The sequence below is a fragment of the Cibotium barometz genome, chromosome 35, assembly GCF_041138505.1.
Source record: "Cibotium barometz isolate CiBa-2024 chromosome 35, ASM4113850v1, whole genome shotgun sequence".
NCBI lineage: Eukaryota > Viridiplantae > Streptophyta > Polypodiopsida > Cyatheales > Cibotiaceae > Cibotium > Cibotium barometz.
Genome location: NC_141080.1, coordinates 47,054,547 through 47,071,759, shown reverse-complemented (window position 1 = coordinate 47,071,759; position 17,213 = coordinate 47,054,547). Strand labels below are relative to the sequence as shown.

At 40.5% G+C, this 17,213-nt stretch overlaps 1 protein-coding gene across 4 annotated transcripts; it reads right to left on the bottom strand.

Annotated features, from left to right (window-relative positions):
- Nucleotides 1-2,758: 2,758 nt before the first annotated feature.
- LOC147618530 (pentatricopeptide repeat-containing protein At4g39530-like) lies at nt 2,759-7,977 on the bottom strand. 4 transcript variants are annotated; one of them, XR_015262135.1, is made up of 2 exons: nt 3,814-7,382; nt 2,759-3,679 (listed from the first exon to the last, which is right to left on the bottom strand). XR_015262135.1 is itself a non-coding variant. In XM_086774985.1 (2 exons), the coding sequence occupies exon 2, from the start codon at nt 6,957-6,959 to the stop codon at nt 3,987-3,989; it is 2,973 nt and encodes a 990-aa protein (XP_086631111.1). In that variant the 5' UTR covers nt 6,960-7,042; nt 7,244-7,977; the 3' UTR covers nt 2,759-3,986. The 4 variants fall into 4 exon arrangements, 3 of the variants coding, with proteins under 3 accessions (XP_086631111.1, XP_086631112.1, XP_086631110.1); XM_086774985.1 differs by having other exon boundaries at nt 2,759-7,042; nt 7,244-7,977; XM_086774986.1 differs by having other exon boundaries at nt 2,759-6,373; nt 7,244-7,976.
- Nucleotides 7,978-17,213: the final 9,236 nt, after the last annotated feature.

Below are 17,213 nucleotides of genomic sequence, written 5' to 3'. Positions count from 1 at the left end.
TTCCACGAATTGATGATTTGCTTGATGAGTTGAAAGGTGCATGTTTCTTCACCGTGATGAGTACAAAAATGGCATTTCGAACCGAGAGAGGTCTCTACGATTATTTGGTTATGCCATTTGCGTTGTGCAATGTGCCGGCAACATTTCAAGCTCTAATGAACAAGGTGCTTGGACCTTTCCTCTACAAATGGGTGCTTGTATTCTTTGATGATATCTTGATATATAGCAAAGGGGAGAAGGAGAACTTGATGCACGTAAGGGTTGTTTTGGATGCTTTAAGAGCCAACAACTTAAGGGCTGTTTTGGATGCTTTAAGAGCCAATAACTTATATGTAAAGGAGAGCAAATGCACATTTATGGCATAAAAGGTTGAGTATCTTGCACATATAGTGAGAAAAGAAGGCATTTTGATGGATCCTAAGAAGGTTGATTGTATTAAGAATTGAACCACACCTACAAATACCACTCAATTAAGGGGATTCTTGGGCTTGTCATCATTTTATAGGAGGTTCATTTTAAGAGGTATGCTCATATTGCCACACCTCTTACCGACAAGCTTAAGAAAGAGACTTTCTTTTGGGATGCTATAGCTGATAAGATCTTCCAAGAGGTCAAGGAGATGCTCACATCAACCCCTATACTTGTATGCTCGGACTTCTCGAAGCCATTTGTGGTTCAAGCAGATGCATGTGGAAGAGGCATTGGGAATGTTTTGTTCCAGGAACATGGAGTGATCGTTTTTTAGAGTCGAAAGCTTGATGAGAAGGAAATGGTTATGCATGTCTATGATCAAGAGATGTTGGCAATACTTCATGCAATAAAGAAGTGGTATCGTTACTTATATAGGAGTCATTTCTTTGTAAAGAGTGATCATAAGGTGCTTCAATGCTTTTTGTCTCAACCTACACTCTCTCCCAAGTAAAGAAGGTAGGTGGCTACATTACAAAATTATGACTTTGAGATCTCTTACATGAAAGGGAAAGAGAATGTTGTGGTGGATGCATTGTCACGCATATGGGCATGTAGATGCATGGCAATATCGGAGGTTCATAAAGATTGGATTTTGGATTATCTAACAAGAGTACCTATTGGATGAGGAAGTGGCACCAATATGGCAAAATTTACAAAAAGGATCCCATGATGATTTGCTACATTTTGAGCTTCGTAATGGACTCATCTACTACAAAGGCAAAGTCTACCTTGTACCTATATCAAGCTACAAGAAGAGGGTGTTAGAAGAGATGCATTCTTCTCCATTCTCGGGGCACATGGGATTGTTTAGGACCTTTGATAAGGTGTGGAAGAGTTTTTATTGGAAAGGAATGTGGAAAGATGTGTATACTTTTGTGACAAGTTGCTTGCCTTGTCAACAAAACAAGGATCCCACGCATAAGCTCGGTGGTTTGCTTCAGCCTTTGCCTATTCCCGATGGCAAATGGACACACATCTCCATGGATTTCATCATGGGGCTTCCTCATACAAGGAGAGGATGGAATAATATATATGTGGTGGTAGATCGCTTGACGAAAGTGGCACATTTTATTCCTTCCAAGGTCAATTTTTTAACATCTATGGTTGGAAAACAGTTTGTGGATCATGTGTTCAAGTTGCATTGAGTGCCACAACAAATTGTTAGTGACCAAGATGTGAAGTTTATGAGTTCATTTTGGAAGACATTGTTTGAGATCATTGGGACTGTTTTGACAACTAGCACCATCTATCACCTCCAAAACTGATGGACAAACTAAGAGGATGAACAAAAACTTACTTAAGGCACTATTGACATGATATGCAAGGTGTTTGGGATGAGTGGTTACCGCTTTGCCGAGTTTGCTCATAATAGCACGCATCATGAAAGCATTGTTATGTCACCTTTTGAGGCACTCTATGGGTACAAAATGAATATGCCAATGATGGTAAATTACTGTAAATTCACTGTGGACAACTCCATACCATTGAAAATTGGATGCATAATGATTGAAAGCTACTCAAGGTTCTTATGCCATTATGGGAAAGAAGTTATGGCTTGTTTGGAGGATATATTAAGCACTTTACAACTAAATATATATGATTTTGGTCTCCCATATATAGTGTAAGCATGATCTTCAAGTTGACATATACTCTATCCATGAGAATTATAATTATACACATCAATGGTTTCGAAGACAAAACCTTTTGGGTGGGGATAGTTTGTAAACAAAGTAGAATGGTCTCATATGAATAATGGACCCAAGTCCAATTGACCATGCTCATAGACAACACTTACGATAGTGTGAAAGGGGTGTTATGTATATAGGCCACATACACCATATTTTTGGTACTTTTTAGATAATCATGAATACACAAGTCTCTTACTTTCTCTTCTTGCTCTAAATCTATCCTAATCTAGACTAATCCAAGCTAAATCTAGTTACCACTTTCTTTCAAGAATACCTTTAGGGTTCACCCACAATGAGCCTTAAACCAAGCTCTACATGGGTACCCGCAAACATCAGCCAATAAATTTATTAATTTCCCTATTTATGCATGGACTCAAAGCATTCCTCTAGTTTTCAAACTAACTTTTTAGATTCTAAAATGAGGGATTAACACATATTGAAGTAATAGTAAGCTCATAGGCTCGTGTAGTGTTTCATAAATGCATACCCCATCTTGAATGTACTTTCTAGTTTAGCAATAGAATTACTTTCAAAATTTCGATTTAAAGAATCATGAAAGGAGTACCTTTGATTAGCAGTTTTGCTTCTGTACCCAGTCCTCATGTGGTATCTCCTCTTTCTTGTTTGATTGCTACTTTTTTTTAAAAAAATATTGTGGTATGCTCACCACCATGGGAAACAAATAGGTTTGCTGGTGAAAGTGTCCTCTTCTGACTCACATGACCTTTGATTTAGCAATGGGCTCAACATAAGCTGTTGTATGAGCTAAAATCCATAGCTAAACTTAAACAAAGGTAGAGGCATATACACCATCTGGGTATGAATCTAATTTGTCTGTCTCGGTGGCATCTGCAGATTCAAAATATTTTGTCTGTCTTGTCATATTCATATACATGTTTCTATAAGGCCAAGTGTTGAATGGTTTAGAGACCTAACACGAACAAACCTTCGCGTTGTATACAAGCTCCCTAGGATCACGATGCCTGCTCTATGCCAGTATCAGGTGACTAACTACGGGACATGAAGATTGACCCATACTAGAGTAACCTTTACTATATATAACAATGGCACACGGCACACAGGAGAGAGATTGAGGGTTAAAGGAAATACTGAATTCCAATGGCCTGCTGGACCCCCACCGGCGGTTCCCTCTCTTGTGGACTGCTTGCTTTATTGGTAAAGCACAGTGTTAATGCACCTCATGAGTCATACGAGGCTAAATACTGGAGTAAGGTCTGATTCAGCTGCACACTTGTAACTTGCTGATGTCTGAGGAACGTACAAAGCCCGAAATGCTGGCCTGCCATTGAACAGTGCTGGAGAGTGGGGAGGTGATGGAAGGATAGCAGAAGGCACTTTTCTTGTACGGATTCCACTTGCAGAGCTTACATTCACAAATTCTCATTTTCATTGCAGGCTACGCTGCTTCTCTTTGCAAGGGTTGGCTGCTCCAGTTTGTCTACTTGACCAGCTCCTATGGCTTGCCTGTGGTACATCCCCTTCCTTGGTGTGCAACAGTACTGTTCTACTCAGAGCTCACAGTTTCACCCAATGGCCACCTGGTCATGTTTCTCTAGTCTAACCTCACACAGCATGCTTGCTTAAGGGCATCTACGAAACGTGTCATGCATGTGATGTACTTTAGATGTAGAACCTGTTCAATGTGCATGAATCAGGCCAACATGCAGACAGCTTCATGTAACCCATGTGGCATCTCAACATTTGCAGCATTAAAAACATTCAACGATGGGTCCAAAGCTAGCCAAAAATGACATCAAATATCATGCACTACCACCAAATCCGAGCCTAACATGGCTCCTTTCATGCTCATAGGTTTGCACTCAGCACCTTGTCATCCCCTTTTTGAGCATCTGCATACATGTTCGACATCAAGACGAATGCTGCTGAATGTTTCTCCTCCAATCCCACAGCATACTCAAAGGCTTGTCTTCCGAGCTCCGCTTTGCCCCACTTTTGGCAAGCACTCAGCACCGCATTCCACACCACAAGACTAGGTTGTAATGGCATTGTCTCTGCCATTGCCACAGCCTCATCCAGTTGGCCTGCACGACCTAGGAGATCTATCATGCAACAGAGGTGCTTCATCGTTAACCCAATGCTGCAATCTTCTCTAATAGCCTCAAAGTAATACTGGGCTTCATCTAAGAGACCTGCATGATTGCATGCAGTAAGAACACTGAGAAACGTGACCTCATCCGCCTGCACACCTTCCTCCCTCATTATCGTGTACAAATTCAAGACAGCTCCATCCTCTCCTTGGCGAGCATACCCCATAATCAATGCATTCCAAGGCACAAGAAGCTTTGTAGGCATTGCATCAAAAACCTTCTGTGCATCAACCATACTCCCGCATTTACCATACATGTCAATAAGAGCAGTTGCTAGAATAGCTTCAACATTGGCCTCGAGTTTGCCAGCTCTCTGAAACTGTGTGTGGAACCTCTTTCCTGTTTTTAAGGACCCTGCACTACCACATGCTTTCAAAACGCTCATTACGATCATGCTGTCGGGTGCAAGGCCCTGTTCCTGCATCTGTGCATAGAGATGACAAGCCTTCTCACTTTCTCCTTGCTCAGCATAAGCTGAAATCACTGCGTTCCAAGAGACCGTGTCTGGAGATGAACCCTCCAGCTGCATCTGTTGAAGACATTGTAGCCCATTCTCTGCAAGCCCATGTTCAGCATATCCTGCAAGTAGTGTGTTCCACAACGTCACACCCCGAACAGGCAACTCACTAAAGACATCATGTGAATCTGCAAGTAGACCATACCGGATGTACATTTCCATTAAGCTGCTACAGACAAAAGCGTCCCTTTCCTTCCCATTCTTGACTATATCAGTGTGTACTTGTTGGCCCACTCCTATGCTGCCACAAGCTTTCAAGATGCACACGTATGTGTTTGTATCCAGAGACAAACCCTCCAGCTGCATCTCTTTCAGGCAGTTGATTGCCTCCTCAAGAAACCCCCGGACAGCATATCCTGTAATGAGACCCGTCCATGATATCACATCTCGAACTAGTAGATTGTCAAACAGCTCATGTGCTTCTGCAAGTGAGCCACATTTAGCATACATATTTACTAAAGCATTACTGATAAAAGAGTCCCCCTCATAGCCCTTCTCTGCAATCTCACTGAATAGTTGTCTGCCCCTATTCAAGTATCGTGAGCTACCGCAAGCTTTCAAGATGCACACATAGCTTACAGCATCAGGAGACACACCCTCCAGTTGCATGATTAGGAAGTGATCTAGAGCTTCCTCACACAACTCCTGCTCAGCACATACTGTAATCAAAGTGTTCCACAGAGCAGCATCTCGAACCTGCAACTTGTGAAACACTTCTTGTGCTTCTAAAAGTGAGCCACACTTGCCATACATGTCCACCAAAGCGCTAGCAATAAAAGAATCTCTTTCATAGTTATGTTTAATAAGCTCAGCATGTAATTCTCGGCCCTTGTCTAGAGCTCTGAGTTTTCCACAAGCTTTCAAGCTGGACACGAACATGACCGCATCTGGGGACACCTTTTCCACTTGCATCCGTTTGAAATGATCCAATGCTTCCTCAGCAAGCCCCTGCTCGGCACACGCCACCATTACTGCTGTCCATGAGACTGCATCTTGGGTTGGCAGCTCATCAAAAACTTCAAATGCTTCTGCAAGTAAGCCACATCTTGCATACATATCCACCAAGATGTTACCCACAATACAATCAATTTCAAGGCCTTGTTTGATGATCTTCAAATGCAGTTCCTGGCCTCTTTCTTTAGCAGCTAACCTACCACATATTTTCAAGCTGCAAACAAACGTGCCTGGATCCAGCTGCACACCATCCATTTGCATCCGTTCCAAAAAAATCAAGGCTTCTTCATCAAGCCCATGCTCAGCATAACTTGCTATCAATGTGTTCCACAAGACGACATCTCGAATCGGCATCTTGTCAAATACATCCCATGCTTCTGCAAGTGCACCACATTTGGCATACATATCAATCAAGCTGCTACCCACAAAAGGATCTACTTCAAATCCCTCTTTGACAATCTGTGCATGTATTTCATGGCCCCTATTTACGGCACCCATACCACCACAAGCTTTCAAACAGCAAATAAATGTGAAAGCATTGGGCAACACACCCTTCACTATCATCTCTTGATAACAGTCCAGTCCTGCCTTACCGAGCCCAAGATCAGCATATCCTGCAATCAATGCAGTCCATGAGACTACATCTGGATGTGTCAGCTCATCAAAAACATCACGTGCTTCCACAAGTGAGCCACATTTAGCATACATATCCACTAAAGTACTTCCAACAAAAACATATGATTCATATCCCTCTTTTGCAATGTCTATATGTATTTCTTGGCCCCTTGCCATGCTTTTGAGCCTTGCACACGCTTTGAGCAGGGCCGTAAATGTGTATTCACTAGGTTGCACACCTTCATCTTGCATTTTGTGGTACAGGTTGAAGGCATGTTGGGCATCCCCATATTCAATATGCCCTTGTATGAGAGAAGTCCATGCATGTTCATTCAGATGGGACGACCCGTCGAAGGCCTGCTGGGCATAGGACATGCTTCCACATTCAACATAAGTTGGAATGAGGTGGTTAACAAGTGCGCCAAAGCTTTCAAGCCCATGCATGCACATGCACACATGCACATCTTGGGCATGTGCTTGACTCCTCTTTTCTCTGCACTTCTGCAAAATGTAGACTAAATCATCTACAGGGGGGAGCTCAACGGCATGTTGCAAACACGCCAGAGCCTCTCCTATCCTGAGCATCTCTGAAGCAGAGGTTTACTTAAGTGCAGGGTTTTCTTCGTACAAACTGTTTCCTCCCTGGTATTGGTTGCAGCCTCTTCTTCCTGTTGTTGGGCATTAAATGCATCAATCTATGCTCCAAACAAATGGTTAGCCTTGCAATTGGAAACATACCCTCCGTTACTTTGCAGCTAAACTCCTGTTAAGCATGTGTTTACAATAACAAGGACTGTTTGATTCATTCTTAAGAGCTTAGAGCCTAGTATTTATTGGTAATAAATGTCGACAGAAAGATCAGAGATTACTGCTAATCTTATTTGTCTGAAGAACACCGCCACACGTTGCAACAATCGCCTTGATTGGAACTTGAGCATCGCCTGTTGCAACACAGACAATCGTTGCCATCCACACCGCCCATCGAACGGAGCCCATGAACGACGGAGTCCGGAAAGCTTGGCAACTTTCCAAGCTTATCGTCAATTAGTTGAACCGAAATATTTGATCCAACAAAAAAAAGGGTATCAAAGGTTTGATAAGACTCTCTCTTTCACCCCTTCTAGGCTCTCTCCTCTCTCTCTCCCTGCTCACCAGGTTCTCCTTTGATGCATAGAAATCATGTTGCATATCAGCAGGGTTTCTCTCTCTTACATATTCTCTCTCTCTCTCTCTCTCTCTCTCTCTCTCTCCACATTTATGAGGATCAACTCTCCCGCCCTTGACCCTTCCTTGGGGTCAGAAACGAGCAAGCTCGTTCTGAGACTCGAATATCCACAGGCACATACCAGCTTTCATCCATCATTCCCTTAGTCCATGCCAACTTTCCCTAGTTTACCGTGATCGGCTCTCAACCTCAAAATGGGTTGTTTGATGAGGAATACAAAGCCACAAGGCTCGAAGAGAGAATTGATTGATCTCGGATGCAAAAAATCTTCCATCAACTCACTTGCAAGATAAAGGGTGTGTAGACTAGAACAAGAGTTATACCAACTCTTCTTGAATGAGGATAACTCAGATGCATGGTGCATTCACGAGGAAAAATGAACCCCCACTCACTAATCCTAGCCTTTGGAAGGCCTATGCACAACACGTCAGCTTTATGATGTGTCGAACCAGTATATACCCCACATAACATACATCCCGCGACCCACATTGTCTTTTCTCTTCAATGCTACCAACGTCACATAGCCCCCACATGATACACATCCCATACATTATCTTTCCTCTTCAATGCCACAAATGTCACTCGAGCACTAAAAATTTGCATAATGGGAGAGCAAAAGATCATCAAGATTTGAGTGCCCATGGACAACATGTGCTTGCTCCCATCCTTGCAAATCTCTCTAACGAAGCGCTTTCCACTATCCTGATCGACAAACGCCATTGTGCCTATCCACAAAGCAAGAGACTCCATGGATCCGAATAACTATAGGACTACCTTGGTTGGTCACATAATGGCCAAGATCTATGGAGTGATGCTAGAGGCATAGATCAGCTTTATGGGCTGAGAGGCTGGGGTACAAAGCATAAGGTTAAGCAAGCTTAAGGAGGAATTTCTCCAACCTAGATCATATCTACACACTATGAGCTATCATAGACGATTATTTCCCCACTCGCCACCCATAGATGCCCTCTTTCAAACCATCACCTACATCCAACATGATGGGGATTGCCTTCTGAGATGACATGGTGTATTAGCTACCACATCTTGAAGCCCCTATCAAATTGTTGGAAGGTCATGGCATAGCCGCCTACAGACCACATGCATAGTGCCACGGATAACGAGGTCATACATAAATAACAAAATACTAGGGCCATTATCATCCCTCATCCACTAATTTTCTTGGCTTGGAAGGGATTAGAGTGGTGGAGGTTAAGCGCATAATTGTGTGAACACTATTGGGATGGGTGACCTCCCGGGAAGTGGCCCCCAATTTCCAACATGGTATCGAAGCCAAGGAGGGCATGTTGGGATATTGTTAGCGGAGCTAGTTGGCTTGCCATTTCCTCTCGGTGGAGTTAAGGCCGAACTAAGGCCGAATGCGCTTACGGCTAAGAAGGCTACATCATGCTTGTACGCCTAGAGTAATCACTTAGCAGGCACACATATGCTGGAATAGCCAGGTGACATCTCTATGAGAGCAGGCAAACCTCTAAGCCAAGTGTCCTTAGAGCCTTTGGGTAGCCTACGTCCTGGCCATTGAGGGAGGGTGTTGGAAGGTCATAGCCTGGCCACCTACATAGAGCATGCATATAACCAGGGAGATTATACATAAATAATAGAAGACTAGGGCCATGGTGGTTAAGTGCGTAGTGGCGTGAACACTACTGGGATGGGTGACCTCCCGGGAAGTGGCCCCCAATTTCTAACACAAACATGTTTGTGAGGGCTATAATCTTGGAACAATGTAGCGTGCACCATTTCCCAAAGATGGTTCAAGTAGAGTTGTCCAGAAACTACAGCTTATACACAGTGATGTACGTGGTCCTATAAGGACACCATCTATTGGGGGCTACCTCGATTTTATCACATTCATTGATGATTATTCCAGACACACCTGAATATATCCATTGAAATAGAAATTAGAGGTTCTTATATACTTTAAGCACTTTGTTGCTATGGTTGAAAATGTTTCTACATGTAAGATTGGTATCATGCGTACTGATCAAGAGAGGGGGAGTATATGTCTAAGGAGTTTCACGCATCCATGGTTGATCATAGGATAAAACACAAATGTATTGTGCCCTATACACCTTAGCAAAACAATGTAGCTGAATGCAAAAATAGGTCTCTCATGAATATGGCATGTTGTATGGTCAAAAGTTAGGAGTTACCTTAGTCATGAACAGGTGTCCTACAAAGGCTTTGCATACAATTGCACCTTTTGAAACTTGGAATGGTGGAAAGCCCTCTGTGGCTCACTTACGCATTTTTGGTTGTCTTGATTATGTACTTGTGCCTAAGCAAATTTATAACATGCTTGACAGTAAGGTTGTTGAATGTATTTTTGTGGAGTATATCTTAGAAAGTAAATGTTATCATCTCTATCATCCTACTACCAAGCGGACTCTTGCGAGTAGAGATACTATATTGATGTAGAGCATTTGAATACACAAAAGAATCCTGAAAATCAGCCCATACAGCTTCAAAATCAGCATGTTTTTTGGCCCACAGATCAACCTATTAATGAGGCAAATGTGGATGATGCAGTTGATGAGGAAAGAAGGGAAATTGAAGAGCCAAAAGTATGCCAAAATGGCTGGTGCACACACTGCGTAATATCAAATTGGCCACTCCTTTGCCTAACAGAACACGTGCAGGTTCTCATCACATATCTCATGTTGACACAAGTCATGCTCTTATTGCCAGTGTATGTAATGAAGTGGAACCTATCTCCTTTGATGAAGCAAAGGAATCAGAAGAACAGTGGATGAGTGTTATGCAGTATGAATATCATGCCTTACTCAAAAATGGTACTTTTTTGGGAGTTGTCTGATTCGCCTCATGCAAGAAGACCATTGGCATGAAATGGGTTTACAAGCTTAAACGTAAAGCTGATTGACAGTGTCCGACGAGCGACAAAAAATAAGGCTTGTTGTAAAGGGTTATGCATAGGAAAAAAGGCATTGACTATGGTGAGACCTTTGCACACATGTCATATGACTATCATGTGGAGCATCATTGCATTAGCAGCATATAAAGGTTGGAATGTACATAAATTGGACATCAAAATTGCTTTTTTGAATGGAGATTTGCATGAGGAGGTCTATGTATCTTAACTTTGTGGTTTTGTTCAGAAAGGTTTTTGCAACAGTACTGACAGTACCCTCTACATCAAGAGGACTAAAGATAAATTTTTGGTCATCGTGTTATACGTTGATGAAATGCTACTCACAAGCCCTCATGATGATCATATTTCAACTTTTAAAGTAGCTAAAATATGATCAATACCCTCTACATTAAGAGGACTAAAGATAAATTTTGGTCATCGTGTTATATGTTGATGACATGCTGCTCACAGGCCCTGCTAATGATCATATTTCAGCTTTTATAGTAGCTGACTTACAAAGGTCTTTTGAATGTCAAATCTTGGCCCATTGCACCATTATTTGGGCATTGAGTTTTGGTAGCATGATGATGGCATTGTTATGTTGCAAACACAATACATAGAGGCATTACTCAAGAGATTCAATCTTGAAGACTGCAAACCTATTGTTGCTACACCTATGGAACCTAGTTACTCAAGAGATTCAATCTTGAAGACTGCAAACCTATTGTTGCTACACCTATGGAACCTAGTTTGCGACTTAACCTTGAAGATGCAGGTGACCCTTCTGATACTGGCCTATATTAAGAAGCTCTTGGATGCCTTATCTTCTTATGTAACCACTTCTAGTTGTGTAAAGCTAAGTACATGGCAACGTTTTACAGCTATAGTCGAGTGTGTTAGCCTTAGATGACTTATTATTTATTTGGGTATTGGCGAGTCCTTGGCCATTACCATCTTTACCAATAGTCAAAACGTTATTGCAGTTGTGAGGAATCCAATTTTTCATGTTGGCATAAAGCACATTGAGGTGCATTATCATTATGTCAAGGAGAGATGCTTCGTAGGGGAAATTATCTTGGCTAATGTGCCCATAGGATAACATGGTATACTTATTCACAAAGGCTATCTCACGAGAGAAGTTTAAAGATTTTTGTCGCAAAGCTTTGAACTTATGTCCCTTTGGGTCTCGGCTCCCTCTCATAGTCCAAAGAGCTTGGTACATCTTTGTACTTTTAGTGCCAGCTCACTTCTTGTTCACATCATCCACTCCCATGGGGATTTGTAGCAATATTTAGTAGTGATGTGTGTGAGCATACGAGGACCAACCAGGGAGCTTTTTCCCTCTTTGGGAGGTTTTTTTTCCCATGCTAGTATACACCCATCTTGGGGCATACTTGTCATCTTGGTATAATGCACATTCAATATCTATCTATCATCTCAATGTGTGCTCCCTTGAGCTTCTCCACTATGTGTGTGTGCATTTCTACAACCCTGTTTTGAACAAATAAATAGCCACATAAGCAAGTATGAAATATCTCACATGCACTAACGAAGCCAAGTTGTACTCACTTCATATGAAAGGGGATCATTTCAAGCAACGAGTATGAAGAAACACATCTTAAGTCTTTTCATGAGTACAAGTCTCAATCTTGTAACCTAACTGAACTTGAGTTTAAAGCTTCATTAGCACACACACACACATTTATGAAGAGTTCCTTTCACTTCTATCCACCTTAGCTCATATTCTTCAGCATCATCTCCATGGCTATGGAGAGCTCTAGATCCATGTCTTTTAACCAGGGGCCATGCCAATGGGAACTTTTAAGTGTAATGTGAAAGAGTGGTCATGTATATAAGTGAAAATAAGACTAATTAAGAGACTAATCAATATACTAATCATAATTACAATTTTCTCTCTAATCTTGGCTATGGTGGCTTCGCCTACTTGAGAAAAAGAGTGTTCTATTGAGTGCAACCATGCAAAATTTTGTTCATGAGTGTTCTAGTCTCTTTCATAATATATGGCCTTTTTGGTGATGTAGCAATGTCATGGCATCGAAGAACCTCCTAGATCCTCATGTGTCTAATGGGGGTGATGGTTGTGATGCTTTGGGTCTATAGGGATGTCTAGCTCGCAAAATAGATTGAGCTCTATCATTGAGGACCCTCTAGGGTAGAGGACCATGGGTGGTGGGGGATGTGATTGAAGAAACTTGTAATAACCCTCTAAAAAGTATCATGACAAGTCTGCCTCTTGGTATGATGTTACCTCAGTAATAATACGGCACGGGATGTCTAGCCTATAAATAGATCGACTCTATCACTAAGAAACCCTCTAGGGTAGAGGCTAGCAAGTGTAGTGGGGGATGCGATAGAATAAATTGGTATGTTGTTACCCCTCAGTATGTAATGCAATTCGTAGTGATCCTCTAAGAAGTATCATGCTGGATCTACCTGTTGGTACGTTGGATCGTTATAGTAGTAATGCAATGTCTAAGCTCCAGTAAGTACATGCCATGGCATCTCTGATCATCAAATTGCAGCGTCTATATGACTATATCAAACCTCTCACGGAAGAGGCAATGGACTCTGATAGTAGGTCAATCAGCATATAGTGTGCCTCATCTTCCACTTGTTTTTACTCTACATGTTCGTCAATGATTCTTATGTGGGTATCATTATCTCTGTCAGTCTCGACTCTGAGAGGTAGTGAGAAGACACCCTAAATTAGGTAATCATGATACACATGGCATGTGACATATGCATCGGTATATGTCACATTCGCGGAGATGCCACCATAGACGAGAGGGATCCAAGCTCTAGTCAACGACCCAACCATAGAGGATAATGATGAGTGTATGCACTCATCATTATCTAACTATAGAGGATAATGAGATGAGTGCACACACTCACCCAACCAGTATAGGTTCTGTCGTCCACACTAGTCCGATGGTCCGACTGCCAGATCATCTGATCGCTTAGCTCTACGGCCAGCCGGTGCTCTGACGTTTGAGCTCCACATCGGTCAAGCTCTCATGTGCCATTACAAGCTACGTGACAGTATATGTCTCAGGATCATAATAAAATCATCCTTGGATACTCTCAAGAACTAGATTTTCATGCCAAGCTCGCAGAATCTCACAGTAGGTTAGGTGCAAAGCATGTAGTGTGCCTCATCTTGTGTATACTCTACGTGTTCGGTGATCCTTGTGTGGGTATTAATAGGTCTGCCAATCTTGACTCTGAGAGGCAGTGTGAGAAGACACCTTAACATGGGTAATCAGGATACACATGGCATGAGACATATGGGTCAGTATGTGTCTCAAGATTATAATAAAACCATCCTTGGAGACGAAGGAAGGAGACACACATGTCTGATGTATGTAAAGGTGTAGTAGATCCTAATAAAACCATCCTTGGAGACGAAGGAAGGAGACACCCATGTCTGATGTATGTAAAGGTGTAGTAGATCCTAATAAAACATTCTCAGAGACTCTTAAGAAGTGGTCCCTATAAAACTAGGTTTTTGTGCCAAGCTCGGAGGAAGGAGACTCCCATATCTGATGTATGCAAAGTTGTAGTAGATCCAACTAAATAATTTTGGTTGATCTCTTATCGTAAGAGGTCCAAGAATGGAGAGTCCAGACTATACTGAAAAGGGGGGAGACAGTCCATATAGAGATCGTGTGCATCAAACTAGTAGTCAACTACCTCCGAGTACTATGCTAGGCAAGGAAAATGATGGTGATGGTCAGGATGAGGCGGATGCCAATCCAAACCATCCTACGCCATCTCCTTGTCCTGATGTAATTTCATAGATGTAAGATTCCTCCCTCCAGCTTTTGAGGTGTAAATGTGTAAGAACCTCCCTTTCTATTCTTGAAATTATTCCCCTCTCCGAAACAGAAGAAAGATCTTGTTTTACCCTATTTTGGCCTAGAGAGAAAATTTCTAGAGAGAGATAGTCCTAAATTAGGATATCTTTGGATATAAAAATCCTCCTAGTGTCTAAAATAGATTCCCTTGAAACAGAAATTCAAAAAGAACTTTCCAATGTGCATTTGGAATTAATTGAAAATGTGTATAAAGGACCTTAGCCTAAGGGTCTACATTTTCAGAAATTTTTGGATTATGGTCCAATTAAGGTTCCAATGGGCCAATTGGAATAATCCAAGTGTTGGGATGAGATAAATCCAAAGAATAAAAGAAACCCAAAAATGAGTAAATGCTCACATAAGATGAAGAGTTGACTGAGTACAAGGTTTATTAGTTAAAAACTATGAGATATTACTAAAAAATGAGATATTTTGGAAGAATGATGCATTTTTGACACCTTGGTAAGGAGAGGGGGACTCTTGAGGTAGGCGCCTAATGCACACATGTGGATGAGTTTTTAATTCAAAATAATTGTGATATTTTTATCTCTCCCCTCTCCTTGATCAAACCAAATCAATAGGGAGCCAAACTGATCCAAATCTTGTCCAATTTGAGCCAAACTGAACCTGGAAAATTTTAGAACCAACTAAACCTGGAAAATTTTAGAACCTAGTTGGACTTGGTTAGTGGCCTCCCTCACCTATAAATAGATCCTTAGTCTTATGTAAAAAAATCTGTGAACTATACCATGCCAGTATTACATTAAAATAATGATATTTTCTATTATCCCTTAAAAATCCTCTACTTTTGGAGAGCTTGGAGCTTCTCTCCCTCTCTCTCTCTCCCTCTCTCTCTCTTCAACAATCCTTGGAGCGTTCTTCTCAACATACTAAACCAATTGATTGGTTGGGGGCTTCCTTCTAAGATAAAGAAGCAATCCAAACCTAAGGATAAGAAGAATTTCATGGTTTTTTATTATATTCGCAATGATTTCACTTCTCAACCCCTCTCCTCTCAAGCTTGAGAAGTTTCTATTTAGTTGTTTTTAATGCAAATCAAGCTTTCTCTAAGAGTTTTGATGATTAATCACAAAAAAGTTAATCTTTGTGCTTAATTAGAATGCTTTTTATGTATATCTCTCTCTCCCAAAAAGAATAGTCATTCCTATGACTAATTCTTAAGCAAACGAATGCATCTCATTGATAAATTCTTAATTCAAAATCAATCTCTAAGCTTGTTAAACTAGAGGTTAAAAAAATGGCTTTTTATGCTTTTATGTTACTAAAATTATGGTAAATTTATGATTTAATTCCATAATTTGGATTTAAGATTAAGGATAGTTCTTCTATCCTAGTTGTATTACAAAGTCTTAATCTTTTTTAGAAAAAGTAAAAATTAGCAGTAATAGCAGTAAAGCTATGGGTAAATTTTTTAGAAAATAATACATATCTTATTTTTATGCATAATGCTAAAAGAGGACTTCCTACCATATTCTAGGATTGTTCATCCTATGCTAAAAGAATGATTTTCATCACATTCATGGAAAACTAATTTTTAGTGTTTATGCATAAATAATTAATTAAAGAAAAGAGTTTTTGGTAATTTTATTTTTATGCAAAAAGAGGAATTCCCATGATAATGGATATCAGTGTAATTAAATGGAAAAGGAGAAATTTTGGTATATTAAAATAATGAATATTTTTATTTAAAGAGAAATTTTAGATAAATTTATTTTATGTATGAGGAAATATAAATGAAAAAGAGGAATCCCATGACATTTGGAATTCAATTATTTAAATGCAAAAAGAGGAATTCCCATGATATTTGAGATCCAAGAAATTAAATGGAAAAAGAGAAATTTTTAGCATAATTCAAATTATGAGTATTTATCAAAAGTGAAATTTTGAGCATTATTGGGAAATATGGGTAGAATTGATTTTTGTAAATCCCATGAATCTTTTACTCAAAAGAAGAATATTGAATATATTTCACTTCAAAAATTATAGAATGAATATGAAAATATCCATCGAGAGAAAAAGTACCTTTAACTAGGCCAAGCAATTGGCAAAAATTTAGAAAAGTCCAATCCGTATCGAAAATAGAAAATGTTACTAAATGTGAATAAGATGTGAATGCGATGTGACAAGATGTGAGTGGATGTGATAAGATGTGGTGTGATGTAAATGGATGTGGATGTGAATGAAGAGATGAGAACGAGATGTGAGGATATGTGAAAGGATGTGATGTGATGTAAATGGATGTGGATGTGGATGTGATAAGATGTGATGTGATGTAAATGGATGTGGATGTGAATGAAGAGATGAGAATGAGATGTGAGGATATGTGAAAGGATGTGATGTGATGTAAATGGATGTGGATGTGGATGTGATAAGATGTGATGTGATGTAAATGGATCTGGATGTGGATGAGATGTGATGTGATGTAAAGGGACGTGGATGTGAATGCGATGAGATGTGGATGAAATGTGATGTGATGTGAATATATGTGGATGTGAATGTGAATAGATGTGAATGAGATGCGATGATATGTATGGGTGTCATGTGATGTAAATGGTTGGGAATAAGATGTGAAGTGATAGATGTGAATGTGAATGAATGGATGGATGTGGATAGACGTGCATGTGAATGACTAGATGGATGTGGATGAATGAGATGGGATGTGTATGGATGTGATGAGATATGGATAGATGTGGATGTGATGTAATGTGGATGGAATGAATGAGATATGATGTGGATAGATGTGTATGTGATGTAATGTGGATGGAATGAATGAGATATGATGTGGATAGATGTGGATGTGATGTAATGTGGATGTGGATGGAATGAATGAG